The 14,223-nt window shown below is 43.8% G+C and overlaps 2 protein-coding genes across 10 annotated transcripts in view; one reads left to right on the top strand and one right to left on the bottom strand.

Moving 5' to 3' along the window:
• PKP4 (plakophilin 4) overlaps positions 1-574 on the bottom strand; it is a 243,491-nt gene extending 242,917 nt beyond the window's left edge. For 2 of the 7 annotated variants that reach the window (XM_075933441.1, XM_075933442.1), the window contains exon 1: positions 402-568. The gene's annotated coding sequence lies outside the window, so the exon portion shown is untranslated. Of the gene's footprint in view, positions 1-401 lie in introns of all 7 variants that reach the window. The other 5 variants (XM_075933439.1, XM_075933435.1, XM_075933437.1 and 2 more) reach the window with 5 other exon arrangements.
• Positions 575-696: 122 nt separating this feature from the next.
• The window catches only part of CCDC148 (coiled-coil domain containing 148), a 137,502-nt gene continuing 123,975 nt past the window's right edge, over positions 697-14,223 (top strand). Inside the window, exon 1 of one of the 3 annotated variants that reach the window (XM_025186537.2) lies at positions 697-746. Coding sequence is in view for 1 of the 3 variants with exons in the window: in XM_006126840.4 (XP_006126902.2) it covers positions 895-1,012 (118 nt within the window). In the remaining 2 variants the exon portion in view is untranslated. The other 2 variants (XM_006126840.4, XM_075933433.1) reach the window with 2 other exon arrangements.

Genomic DNA, 14,223 nt, shown 5'->3' with positions numbered 1-14,223 from the left:
AGGCCAAAGGCGGGAAGGGGAATCAGACCGGGGGTGGGAGGCAATGAGAAAGGCTTGGGAGGGAGGCGAGACTAGTGCGGCGGGGGGTAGGGGGCTGGGGGAGGGCATAGGGCACAGACGGGCCAAGGGAGGAGAGGCTAGAGATGGCCAAGGGGGGGGGGGGGGGCGGCTAAACAGATGTTGGGGCGAAAAGCCAAGGGAAAAAGGTCTGGGGGCGAAGGGACAGACAGGGAACCACAACCCTCTCAAGGAGACTCAACCACTTTCCTCGCCTCCCTACAGCTGGAGTATGCGCCTCCTGGCACGGCGCCCCTCTGATCCGGAGCCGGGTCCCCGCCACAGGGTACCCCCACCCTCCAGAGCGCCCCCCAGACCTCCCATGCCCCCGGAGCCTCACTCACCGCACAGCTGACGCCGCTGGTAGGGGCTGTAGGCGCGGAGAAGCCTCAGCTGCAGCCTCCCCGCCGGGCCGGGCCCTACCCCGGGGTCTCCATGCTGTTGCCGCTGCTGAGTCCAGACCCCCTTCACCCTAGTCTCCCTAGTCCCGCCCTCCACCACGGACGTCAGCACAGCGGCCTGCCTTGTGCCACCATGCTATTGGAAGAGCCCTGCTCAGGGCCGCATCTTATTGGTCGCTGCCGCATATTAAACCAACCAATGAGAGACCTACTTGAGGTTGTTATGGTTACCGATGCTGTGATGGGGCTGAGTGGAAGGACTCGGAGCTGCAGTTCCTTGAGGCGCGGGTGTGTGCGGCGGAAGGCGAGAGGGAATCATTATAGGTCACCAGGGGAAGAGGGAAAGCCCTGGGCGCAGAGAGGTCACTGGGCGGGAGAGGGGAAGGGAGTGGAGCTGCTGAGAGGACGGTAACTGGCTGGAGTAAAATCGTTTTCCATGCCCTGGGGCCTAGTAAGCAGAAGTACCTGCAGTGGTGAGGATTTACACGGGAGTCAGCAGGCTGCAGCCCTGCCCAAGGCTGGTGACTGTCAGGCTCGCCTGCCTCGCTGGAAAGGTGAGGCGAGAGGACGGGAAATGCATTGATAACGTGCAAATTCCAAAAAGTTCCTACTGTAGTGGTGAAGTTTGCCCCAGACCACTTCTACTAGTTGCTCAGGGTGGGTGAGGGGACTAATAAAATACCATCTGAGAGTCCATCATGCTTCTTTGGGTAAGTGTGAATCCCAGCCTTTTTCTGGCTCTGCCTCCTCTTCCCCCATCAGACTGTAGGTGAGATGCTGTTCATAGTAACTGACGGTTGTCACTATATGCTATATAAGTAGGTCTGGCGAAATAATTGCAGTCTATAGATCTATTGGAAGGGGAATTTACTTAGCCATGACAGAATCCAATATAATAGTTAAGCATACTTCTTGCCTGGAAGACTAGGAGCTGCAGCAACAAGTTACAAAATGGCTACTTTAGAAGGACAGCTGCTTTGACTCTTAAAAATTTAAAGGGGCAACCTGAGAAAGGTATGCTGTGCAAAATGTTCCTATTAGAGAGTAACCCTTTAGTAGAAAAGGCCGATACCTTAGTTACTAAGGAAATAGCACCTGCTAAAGAAATAATATCTGTAGTGTGTATCACTGCAGTATTATAGGTCCTAAACAAAATACAATACAGACAATTGACTACTAAATTAGTTCAACATATGTGAAGTAAATTGAAGGATTGTTATGTGAGTGCAGCTTATGTGATGAGTTGTTGCTGGTCTACAAAATAAACTAGACTTCAGTTTCAGAGTTACTTATGGTATATATGTAAATTATGCTGTGCTCTATGGTAATTTTAATCTTGATCTATCTATTATGGTGCTGGTAACATGGAAAAAAAAGTATGTGATAAGGATGGTGCCTGCTCACAGCCTTCTAATCTTACATTTAATACGTGATTTAAAAAAATATTGGCAGTGAATGTAGCCATCTTGGGTCTAGCAACAAGATAGCATTGTAGACTGAAGTTCTGTCTTACTACAGATTAGTTACAGAAAGGGAAATGACAAAACAGGCTTCCCTACAACTTTGATCTGAGGGAATCGCCTTTAGGTGTCCCATTCTACTTAGTCTTTGACCGCTTTGCGTACACTGTTGATAAGGTTTTCAGCTGTGCTTTTGTTGGATACTTTGCAATGACTGATTGTGAAATTAAACCACCAACTCATTTCACATTTAAGAAGGTTCTGAAGAAGTGGGTTGTGCCCACAAAAGCGCATAATACCATCTACATTTTTTGTTAATCTTTAAAGTGCTACCAGACTATTTGTTGTTGGTTTTTTTAAGTTTATCCTGTGTAGCCTAACTCAGCTATCCTCTGAAGCTTTTCATTTCACATTAATTACTAATCACTGAAGGACATGGGTTTTATACTGATATAACTTAATTTGGAACCCATTTGCTGGTCACCTAAATCAGCAAGTGCTCTGAATAGGTGGCTTCTCAATATTTATTTTAAAAATCCTTCCCATGACTAACAGTAAATGGGGTCTATGTACAAGTTCAGGTATATAATGTTTAATGTAATTGAGAATTACTAATATTCTCTATATGCAATGAGTTCACAACAGTGACTGGGGTTTTGGAAAAAAGCTCTTATGCCATATTGCCCTGAGTTATCTTTGCTTCCTTTTGATTGTGGGTGGCTCCAAGGACAGCTGCAAGGTAATCTACTATAGTAGTCCGTTGTGCTGACTGTGGGGCAGCTGCCCACTATATTCTTGTGCTGTGACCTGCTAGGGGTAAGCATGGTATTGCTTATAGTAGTTGAACACTGTAGAAGTGGGCTGTATGCACAAAAGCTCAGGATACCTTCTACATGTTTTGTTAGTCTATAAAGTGCTACCAGACCATTTGTTGGTTTAAATTTATACTGTTCCAGTAGTGAGCCTACTTTGACAGAGTCAATACACTGTTTTTAAAGCTTGTATTGGCAGTAATGAGAAAATAGAGCAAGGCAGATAATTTGGTGAGGTCCTGTCCCATTTGAAAGCATGTGGAAGGTCATTTTCTTTATCAATGAACCATAATAATTTCAAATCTGTTCTCAGCCACAGATTCATGCAATTTAACTACAGAAGGGGCAATTGGATAATCTACTTTGACCTCCTGTATATCACAAGCCATTAATTTCATTTGTTACCTTTCTATTGACCCCAATAACATGTTTAGTTAGAGTTTATCTTTCCAAAAGCCATCCAGTCTTGATTTAAAACTAAGAAGAAAAGCATCTAAATTTCACTTGCCAGTCTGTTCAGTGATTATGCACACATTTGACCACTAAAGTGATTAATCTGAATTTGTCTGGCTTCAGCTTCCATTAGTTTTATGTCTTTCTCAAAACTTGGGCACAAAAACATATACATAATCTCAGTGTCACTAGAAGAGGACTCTGCGTTCATTAGTAAATCCTATAAGAATTTGATGTCATTTGTTCCTTCTGAAACATCTGGGATTCCTATTACTCTTAAATCTGGTTTCTTGAAAGTATTCTCTGGCTCTTTCACTCTTGAATGAGCAGGTTAGTAGATTAGTATCTGCTGACTGTTTTATTGGTACTGCTGTTATCCTCCCTTTTTGAGCTCTTAATGAGTTTCTGCTTAATCTAACCTGTCCTACGATTAGTCCAAATAGAAGTCTTTCAAAGGGGTTCTCAATATTTTCAAAACTCTATCATGCCAGCCTTAATTTGAGCTAAGACTCTTATATTTGGGATCCTGTTACTTGGATGAGAGCAGAGAAACACCTTTGGCTACAGGTAGAATAGTGGGAACTGCAGAAGCAGAGGGCCTGATCTGTGAAAGGTAGTAGTATGAAGATTAAATATCAGTTGAGCCTTCAAAACAGTACTTTACTTTTCTGGATTTGTTTAGCATTACCTATCTCATTCAGATTCTGAGGCTATAGGAGTTTGATATTCTGTTATTAGTTAGAGGGTGCGTGAACCTCATGGAAAGAAAGGTGAGCAAATGAACATCTGCACGAGAACATTTTGATGTATGTGTTTAAATAGAACACTTGTTTTCAAAATAGTTATGCTAAATCTATTAGTTAACATTTGGGATTTTGACATCAAGCAGATCTAATGATGTAATGAACTTCAATGGGACTTGTAGAAAACAAGTTAACTGATTAAAATATAGTAAATATTTCTTATTTCTCACTTTAATAAGCATTTTTCTTAGCTCTTAGAGCAGTGAGGTGGCATTTTGTTGCTTGTCAGTCAGATTTATTTTATTATAAAGAACACAGCTTTAATTAAAAGATGTGGCATCCCTCAATAATACACTTTTATTCTAGATATAAATTTGAGACCTTACTCTTCATCTGGTAGTTTGAGGAATGGGAGGCAATAGTGTGGATACAAATTAATAATTATAAAAGGTGATCATACCTATGTTTTTCTTCTCCATTGCCTTGTTAAAGTATCAAGCTTGAGCATTTGGTTCTTGATCCTACAAGGTGCTAAGCATAGTCATGCAACACCAAATAAGGCTTGCAGCTCATAACTTCAGCCAACTAAGCAGAGTTGCTCAGTACCTCATGTGTAAGAAGATCTGAGGCAGAATTTAGAATCAAGTATGATGCTAATTGAGGAAAGAGGGTAATTAACAGCCATCTTAGCCTAAAGTTATTCTCAGTACCAACTTTAACATAGCTCTTTAGGAAAAAATATTCATCAGCAGGATGTAATAATTTTTGAGTACCAAGCACCCTTCATAGACAAAGTTATAGTAGGGTCTGTTGCACCCTCTACAATCTAGAAAGACTTCCAATGTGTTCATAAAGGTACCCATCTGCCTGTTGTGCTCCAGTTTTATATTATGAACTATAAATTTAAGTTTAGTGAGGAATTTATGAAGTGTCAAATTCATTCTATCAGGCCAGGGATACAGAAGTCCACACTGAGTCTTAACATGGAAACTGCAACAAAAATGGATTCTAACTATAAGATTTCTTATTTACAACTGCTGGAAACCTAGTCTCAGCCACAGAATTCATGTAACAAAGTGTGGTAGCAGAGACAGCTGTACATTCATTGTTTGGTGTTCCATTTTGTTGTCCACAAATGTTGCTCTGCACACAACACAACAAAAATGGGTTTATAAAACAAAAATTTTTAATACAAAACACAACACTCCTGGACTAGAAGGGACCTCAAAAGGTCTTCTAGTTCTGTCCCTTGCACTTAAGGCAAGACTAGGTACTAGACAAATGCCTGTGTTGTCTAACCTGCTCTTGTCCTAAACTCAAAGTTGAGAATTTTTCTCCCTCTTCCTTGTAACAACCATTATTAAGTACATACAATATTATGTCCCCTTTCAGTCTTTCAGACTGAATAAAATTGGGTTTTTAGGTCTTGCCTCAGAATCATTTTTGTTGCTCTTCTCTGGATTTTGTCCAGTTTCTCCACATCTTCCCTGAAATATGGTGCCCAGAACTGGAAGCAATACTCCGCACTGATTAGGCTTCAACTGGAGTAGAGTGAAAGTTACTTCTCATGTCTGTCTTACAACATTCTTGCTAATTCATCTCAGAATGATGTTTGTTTTTGCAGCAGTTTTGCATTGACTGATATTTAGGTTATGAGCCACTATAACTGCCAGGTCTTTCTTCTGTACTCGTTCCTAGGCAGGCATTTAACATTTTGTATGTGTGCAACTGATTGCTCCCTTTGAAGTGGAGTATTATGAAATTCAGTAAGGCTTGTGGATTTCAGACCATTTCTTTAGTATGACCATATTATGTAGCATTTTAATTCTATCCTCCAATGGGTTTTCAACCAGTCCCAGCTTGGTACTGTATTGTCAGCAGACTGTGTACTCTCGCTCTCTGCCATTATGTAAATCATTGATGAAGGTAGTGAATAGCACCAGACCTAGAATTGATCATTGCATGATCCCATTGGTTATGCCTTTCCAGCCTGTGTACCAGTGATAACTACTCCCTAAGAATGATCTTACAACCAGTTATGCACCCATCTTATAGTAGCCCTATCTAGGTTATATTTCCCTAGGTTGTTAATTTAAAAAAAAATACAAGACAGCATCAAAAGTCTTAAGTCAAGATATACCACATCTAGTGCTTCCCCCTAACCACAAAGAAAGCTGGTAAATTGTTTTGACAACTTGTTCTTACAAATCCATGCTGACTGTTATCACCTTATCTTCTAGGTGTTTGTCAATGGATTGCTCCATTGCCTTTCCTAATACTGAAGTTAAGATGACAGGTCTGTAGTTCCTAAGGTTGCCCTTATTCCCTCCTTTATGGATTGGTGCTATATTTGTCATTTTCAGTCCTTTGGAATCTCTTCCATGTTCTGTGACTCTTTAGAAGATAATCACTAATGGCTCAGATATCTCCTCAGTCAGCTTCTTGAGTATCCTACAAGGTATTTCATCAGACCCTGCAGACTTCAAGACAGCTAACCTGTGTAAGTAATTTTAACTTGTTCTTTCTCTGTTTTTTGCCTCTCAGCCTACCTTATTTTCATTCTCATTCATTGAGAGATGTCCAATTGCTACTAAACTTTTTGGTGAAAACGGAAAGTCGTTTTCCATATCTTCTGTATATTTTTTCTCTCCCCATTGAATAATGGGTCTATCCAGTTCTTGGTCCTCCCCTTGCTTATAATGTATTGTTTTCCTGTTATCCTTTCTTTCTAGCTAGTTTAATGCTAGCCCTGACAAATATCCTGCAATGACTGCCATAACATGTACATCACCCTTGAGAAAGATACAATGAATTCCTTCAAAACCATGGGCGTAGTTTGGGGAAGGTGTGGTAAGCCCCCCTCCCTCAAGCTGCAAGCCTCAATCGTGTATTGACTGTTTTGACTAAAGTCAAACTATGCTTTATGTTCAAAACCACCACCATGTAGCCTCTAAACAATTTTCTCACCTCTTAAACACCATAAGACAAAAATGAAGATATTTCACAAAAGGTTATTTCTGAATCACATTGCATTCTACAAAATACAGAACAGTAATTCACATGTTCCCTATGTTAAAATATTAATCATAGCTCTGAAAAGACACTGTGATAACAGTATGATCAACTACACTGAGAACTAAAGCACATCCATATAATTTAGGTAGGACCCAAATAAGCTTTTCTTTACAACAGTGATAGAACTAACTTGCACAAAAATGGCAATTTGCAGATAGAGCTGCTGAATAGTACACATTCTGAGCTACTTTAATTGTTGTATATCAAAGTGTAGTATTGAATGCTATGTGTCTTAGTCTTCACTGGCCTTACAGCTGAGGAACTGATGCACCTATTTCAGATGTTTTATCAGCATTGCATAGACTGTCAAGTATTATGTTGTGGCAAATGGCTTTAATTAAAACAAAAAAAGCCATAAGACGTTAGGATGGTTGTGAGGCTTCTTAATGGCAATGTTAACATGGTCTTCCCTCAAAGTTTTATGAAAATGTCTTATTAAAATTTTTTGAGCTTTTGTCAAATGCACATCATTATGTAAATGAAAGAATGGTTAGATCGCAATTATAAAAATATTGGCATTACATTACTGCAGGTTAACTGCTTTATCATAAATCAATTGCTTCATGCAGGTAAAATATTAACAATGCTTATACTGTACTAATCTTTGTGCAGCCTTCTAGGTTTTTAATATTGAAAACCAATTTTGATGGAAAACTGTTGATCCAAAGTCCTTTGAAGTTAATAGTTTTCCATTCTGACCCTTTTTGATCAGGTTTCGTTGCTGTGGTGGTAAAAAAAAACCTGAGTTCTGTCCTCACTAATATTTCTACTACAGGCTGAACCTCTCTAGTCAGGCAACATCCATGGTCAAACATGATTTTCAGTTAAATGAACATCCAGCTATCAGTGTGACCAAGTTTCCTGCAATCCCCTTATCATGGCTGTTCCCCACTCTGGCACTCTTGAGTGCAGAAGAGAGGGGCCCCACAAGAGCTCAAAAGGAGGGGGAAAAAAACCCCTTTGCCTCTACAGGCACTGGTTACCAAAACTTCCCATAGTCAGGCTCTGAGGAATAAACAAGTTGCCACCATCGAGTGACTTTCTTTAATCCCTAAAACCATGGGTGAACACTTGAACACACCCCCAGTGGTACCCCAAGCTTTCTTGTCCTAAAAGAGCTTGGAAAAAAAGAGGGGAAAAAAGCTGCAGTCTCTGGTAGCTGACCCCTCAGAGGCATGCAGATACACACAGACCTTCTAGGACACAAGAATCAAATCCTCACCTAAAGTGATTTGTATTACAAAAGAAACTTGATAAATCATATGTTACAGAGATGTCTGTGGGCACAATGTGAGGTAACAAATTGGGGGGGGGGGAGGCATAGATTTCACACAGCAGTTCAAATCAAACCACAAAATAGAGAAGTTACCCTGAAAAATTACCTATTCACTTTTTCCTTTGAATTTTCTTTGTTCAGTCCACTCATGCTCTAAATTCCTTGGAGACCTAGTAGTCCTGCCTGAGTTTAAATCATTGTGTCAACTTCTGGTTTCTCTCTCCCACACAAAGAAAGCAGGCAAGCAGTATGTATCCAATTCAAATTTCAACGTAGTCTCGATTGGCTCTACTGGCCTCCTGGCCAACACCTTTGTTAGCGACTTAGTCACTAGGTGCTGGTCAGTACTCTTCCTGTCCATTACACGCATAAAGGTTGTTTAGAGCTACCAGTCCTGGTTCTGTGCTGTTTAGCTGTAATTTACCCCTAAATGTCTTATAAGAGCCCAGTATGCAGTGGTAGTGTTCATAATGCTGCTGGACAGTATTGACCTCCTGGGGATTAGCAAACGCTGTCAACGCTGGACTAGAGAGATTCAACCTGTATTACTATTGTTACTGGTAAATTACTGGACCATTTTGTCTGCAACAGACAATAAAGTTCTGCAAAGCTGCTGAGCAAGGTGAATTAACTAAATCCTAAATCTAAGTGCTATGTGCACAATACTCCCCTTCTTGATAAGAACCAGGTATTTAAACACCTCTCCAATCTGTTACTTCTACACTCCTTTCCTTCTTACTATAGAGGAAGCTGATGTTGAGGAGACTTGAACTTCTCATTCTCTTCTTGATGCTTTCGCCATGCTGCATTTACACTTAGAACTCTCTCCTTCTCATCGTGTGCCAAGCAGTCATCATGTCTTGCAAATCTTTACTGAAAGCCCACTTCTGTAAAACTAATGCTCATGCATAATATTTTTTTAATAATAGCACTATTACCATAGAAATCCACTTCCTGGTAGCCTTTCATTATGTCTCTCTATGGGTATGTCTACACTAGCCACCCTAGTTCGAACTAAGGTGGCTAATGTAGACATTCGAACTTGCAAATGAAGCCCAGAGTAAAATATCCCGGGCTTTATTTGCATGTTCCTGGGTGCCGCCATTTTTAAATGCCCGGTAGTTCAAACCCCCTGCCCGTGGTTACACACGGCATGGGCTAGGTAGTTCGAATTAAAGTTCCTGTTTCGGCTCCAGACATCTGTCAGCCGACGGTCAGGGCAGTGTGTGTGTGTATGTTTCCGAGAAAAGGTTTAACGTCCGTGCCTTTACTGCTAGGACCGGGGTCCCATCGCAGAGGGTGGCCAGCAGGCCAACAGACGCCCTGTTATATAGGAAGAGCTTATTACACCTTAGATTTTAGCTGCTAGAACACAGGGGGTTCCTTCGCAGAGGGCAGCCTAGGAAAGGCTGAAAAGGTGCCCCAACAGATCTTGTCACCTGGGAGTGACACAGATCCAAACGCCCAAGCTCTCCCTATGTCTGTCCCTTTATGACCGGCTGAAGTTCTTTTAAATTGTGCTTGGTTCTGTTACAGCAACTGAAGGAGGCAGGTTAAAGCTTAAACAGTTACAGGTTTATTGAGGAAGCTTATAAATCATATGGTTGCAATGGCTATTGTTCTATTTCTTAACTATTAGCAAAATATAGATCTTAAAAATGGTTACAAAGAAGATACAGATAGAAAAATAGAAATAATGGTACCAAGTAACAGCTTACTCTTTCTATGTGTACACTTAAGACAGAGGACCACATCCAGGTACCATTTTTACCCCCTTCTGTGCCTCTCGACTCCAGCATGTCAGGCCAGGGCCGGTCCCTCAATTCCTAGGAAAGACGAAAATACGAGGTGGGCGTCCCCATAGAACCTCGGGAGGTCAAACACCTAACCCGACCAGCAGGTAGAGGGTAGAATGACACTCAAAGTGAGTGTGTGCTGGGCCCATCTTTTATAATCATGGGGTCACGTATTTCTCTTTCTTATCTGTAATGCCAATTGATGCTGGTCTGTCTGCTGTGAGACCAGTTCTTACAAGGAAGTTGTGAACTTAATTTACACTTGTAAGAGAGAATTGAGGTGATTAAATTTTGAAGTACTGGACATTGTTTTCTCAGTGGGAAATTCCTCTTCCTGGGACTGTGTGTTCGAATCAACATAGGTGCCAGCCGCAGCCTCAAGGCCAGCTTATTGACTTAGCTGCTCTCTATCCACATATCTGTGTTTCAGCTTCTCAGGATCAGATGAGCCAGCATAGACTATGCTGATATTATTGCTCCTTCTCTGTCCTGTATGCTTCAGAGAGGCAAATAAGATGGATGATATGGGGTTAGTCTGTCTGGCCACAACATCCTGACCCTTTTAGCAAAACTGAGCATTTTGTCCCATGTGCTCTTGCCTACTGGATCAAATGCCCAGCTCTGCTAAGGAGGAGTTTGTGGGAAGGAGGGAGCAGTGGAGTTTGAGCCAGCCCTGCACAGAGAGGAAGGGGGCTTTGGCAAGTGGCTAAGACTAGCCCCATGTAAGTGGGGAGAAGAGCTCTGAAGTCTCTCCTGAGGAGGAAAGGAAGAAAGGGCTCAGAGCAGCTCCATGCTGCAGGGAGAAGGGGCTTGGGGTGAGATCCATGCTGTGGGCAAGGGTTAGAAAGGATCTCACGCCAATCTTCCAGGGGAACAGGTGCCTCCCTGGAAGCCAAGTGCCATACTGGACAGGAGAGGCCCTTGTTTTAGTACTAAGGGGGAGAAGGGATGCTTAGGCCAGTTCATCGTGGAACTTGGGTGAGTAGTAAGGATGTTAAATATTGAATAGTCCATTAGCCAATAGGGTGACTCTGCCTTTGAAGTGTTCCCACTTCAAAGGCAAAAGCACTGAATGGAACCCAGAATCAGCTGGGGACTCCCACACAGTGCTGCTGCTCTGAAATGCTGCAAGGAGCCTGACACTGGGCTCCTTGTGGTGTTTCAGTATCAGCACCACATGGAGCATGGGGTCAGCAGGGGAGTTCCCAGCTGAACCCAGGCTCCACAGAGCACTGGGCATTGCCACTTTGAAACACCACGTGCAGCCTGGCGACACCCCACTCGCCCCAGGCTGCATGCAGCTTTTCAAAGCAGAAGAGCTGCATTGAGCCCGGGGTTTAGCCCCAGGCTTCAAGTGGCACTGCTGCTTTGAAGTACCCACTCCTTGCTGCCTCAGAGAGGCAGCAAGTGGGGGAGGGGAAGCAACTAGTTGACTAGCCTATAAGCATTTGCTTAGTTGACTAGTCCTTCACATCCCTAGTGACCAGCACTTGGCCTGATGACTGGGGTTGGGAAATTGTTCTCCACCCTTCCAGTGACTGCTGGCTGGGCTGGCAATGGGGTTCAGGAGGAAGATGAGAAGATGTGGCTAGAGTTCCAGCTGCTCCTGCAGGGCCCCTGGACACAGGCCCTATTGGCTTCAGTAAACTGTCAGTGAATGGCCAAATACAAGATGGGGAATTCACTGATTAAGCAGTAGTTCTACTGAAAAAGACCTCAAGGTTATATTTATGTGATCCTCTGAGCCAGCAATGTGATGCCGTGAAGGAGAAGATTGTCATTCTGTGCTGTATTAACAGAGGGGCCATGTAACACATGGGAGGTAAATACAGGTTGGATCTCCCTGGTCTGGCACACTGGAGACGTGAGCTATCCTGAACAGGGTGTTTGCCAGGCCACCTGCTACTGGTTGCCTGCTCCTGGGCTCCTCTTCCTGAGGCTCACTGCCCTGGCCCCTCTAATGCTGGCCCGGCAGGGGCTTCTGACACTGCTGCCTGCAGGCTGCTTCAGCATCCCCCAGGGCTTCCAGCTGGGACTGCCTGGCCACCACGGCACGGTGTTTCCCAGGTTCCTCCGAAGGGGCCACTCAGCTACCCAACCCCTCTGCTAAGGTCAGCCCCCTGCAGCCGGTGATTCCCTGGAGTATACCCACAGGGATGCCTGCCGCCACCAGCCCCGCTTCAGCCAGTGCATTCTCTGTTGGCACTGCCCAGTCATCCTGGCCACTTTGCCACCAGGGGTTTCCTCAGGTTCTGTCAGGGGCCAACCTTGCTGTTGCCAGAGGTTTCCTGGCCAGGCCTCCCACTACCAGCAGCCCCTCTGCTGCCAGGGGTTCCTTGGCTGGGGCCAGGTCTCTCCAGCCATCTGGCCATGTTGACATCAGGGGTTCCCATATCAAGTCAGGGGCTCCCCAGATGATGTTTGGTGTAGCTGCTGCTGGTCCAGCCTGAACTCCCCCGTGATCTCCCACTTCTGCCTCTGGTGCTCTTTTGTTAAACAACCTTAGGGAGGAGGGATAGCTCAGTGGCTTGAGCATTGGCCTGCTAAACCCAGGGTTGTGAGTTCAATCCTTGTGGAGGCTATTTAGGGAGCTAGGGCAAGAATTTGTCAGGAATGGTAGTTGGTACTTCTGTGAAGGCAGGGGTCTGGATTCAATGACCTTTCAAGGTCCCTTCCAGTTCTAGGAGATAAGCACTCTGCATTAACTAACATCCATGGCCCAACAGTCACAGATTTGGGGGGTTTAACCTGTATTTTGCTCTACCTGATACTGGTGCAGCCTTAGCTGGATTATTTTGTTTCATACTATGTGCCATACTTGAGGAAATATGTGGATAATTGGAGAAAGACCAAAGAAGAGCATTAAGAATGATTTTTATTTATATATATATATATATATATAAATAAATAAAATACATAGAAAATGTTGTCTGATGGACGACTTTGAGCATGTTTGATATTTCTTAACCAGGGGACTGAGAATAGCATTCAAATGTTTTTAAAAACTGCTTGTGGCCTGGTGTTCCTTACAGCAGGGTGGCCTAGTGTTTAGCTCCCAGAACTAGCCATTAGAAAAGGGGTGCAGAATAGGTATGTAAGCAACTAGTCTACCCAGTAAGCAAATGTTGATCAGGTAGTAGAGTAGGAACTCAGTCTCTTCCCCCCACTCTTTGCTGCTTTTATCAGAGAGGCAGCAAGGGGGAGCAGGAGCTGGCTTAAACGCAAGTTCCCCCCAGCACCCATCTCCACAGGAGGCAGAGAACATCAGGGAAACAACATAAGCGGGGATTGAAACAGTCCCACTCACACCAATCCCAATTATTGCACACCTCTCTCTTCAAAATGTACAAGAGCCAGAGGCAGCGCTAGTACATTTCAAAAAGAGAGGCACAGTGGGGAATCCATGTCAGCAGGGACTGCTTCAGTCCCTGCTGGCACAGGTTTCCAATGTCTTTCTCCCTTTGACATGTACAAGAGCCACCCAAGGGTCTTGTACATTTAAAAGGGAGAGATGCGGCAGTTCCCTGTACATATGTCCCACAGGAGTTCCTGTACATTTCAAAGGGAGAAGAGACAGCAGGATAGCAAGCATCTCCCTGATCAACTAATCAAGTAGTCAATGGAAATTCCATCAGCTACTCAGTTAGCTGATGAATCAAAATTTAACAACTCTAGTGCAGAACCCTGCCACTGGTACTCTGCCTGCTATGAGTATAACCCTTGAGTTTGGGGCATAGTCCCAGGAGTCTAGATTTTCCTCTTAGAGTTCTTGCAGGTTTTCCCCCTTTTGTCCCGGGGGGGGGGGGGGGGGGTAGGAGGCTTACTTGCTTCTGTGGATGGGTTTTGGTTCCTGTCCCTGCAGGCAGCAGAAACACACTCCTGTCTCCTTACTGATCAGCAGCCAACTAAGCTAGGAGGCTCCTTCCTTTTATCCTTCCTCCAGGCCTGGCATTGGCTTCAGGTAAAGTGGGGCAGGGCTAGCTGGGCCAAAAGGCTTTGTTTAACCCCTATAATGCCAGGCCCTCCTCTCTTCACCCCCTCACACTATGAAGAGGGGTGTCAGCAATTGTTCTCCATATACACGGAAGATAGGATGAATAGTCATCTTAATATTCAGCCAGGGAGAGATTTAGATTAGTTGTTAGAAGCC

This window comes from Pelodiscus sinensis, chromosome 7, assembly GCF_049634645.1.
Source record: "Pelodiscus sinensis isolate JC-2024 chromosome 7, ASM4963464v1, whole genome shotgun sequence".
Classification (NCBI taxonomy): Eukaryota; Metazoa; Chordata; order Testudines; family Trionychidae; genus Pelodiscus; species Pelodiscus sinensis.
Note: the sequence above shows the minus strand (reverse complement) of the source record. Positions and strands in the feature narration are given on the sequence as shown.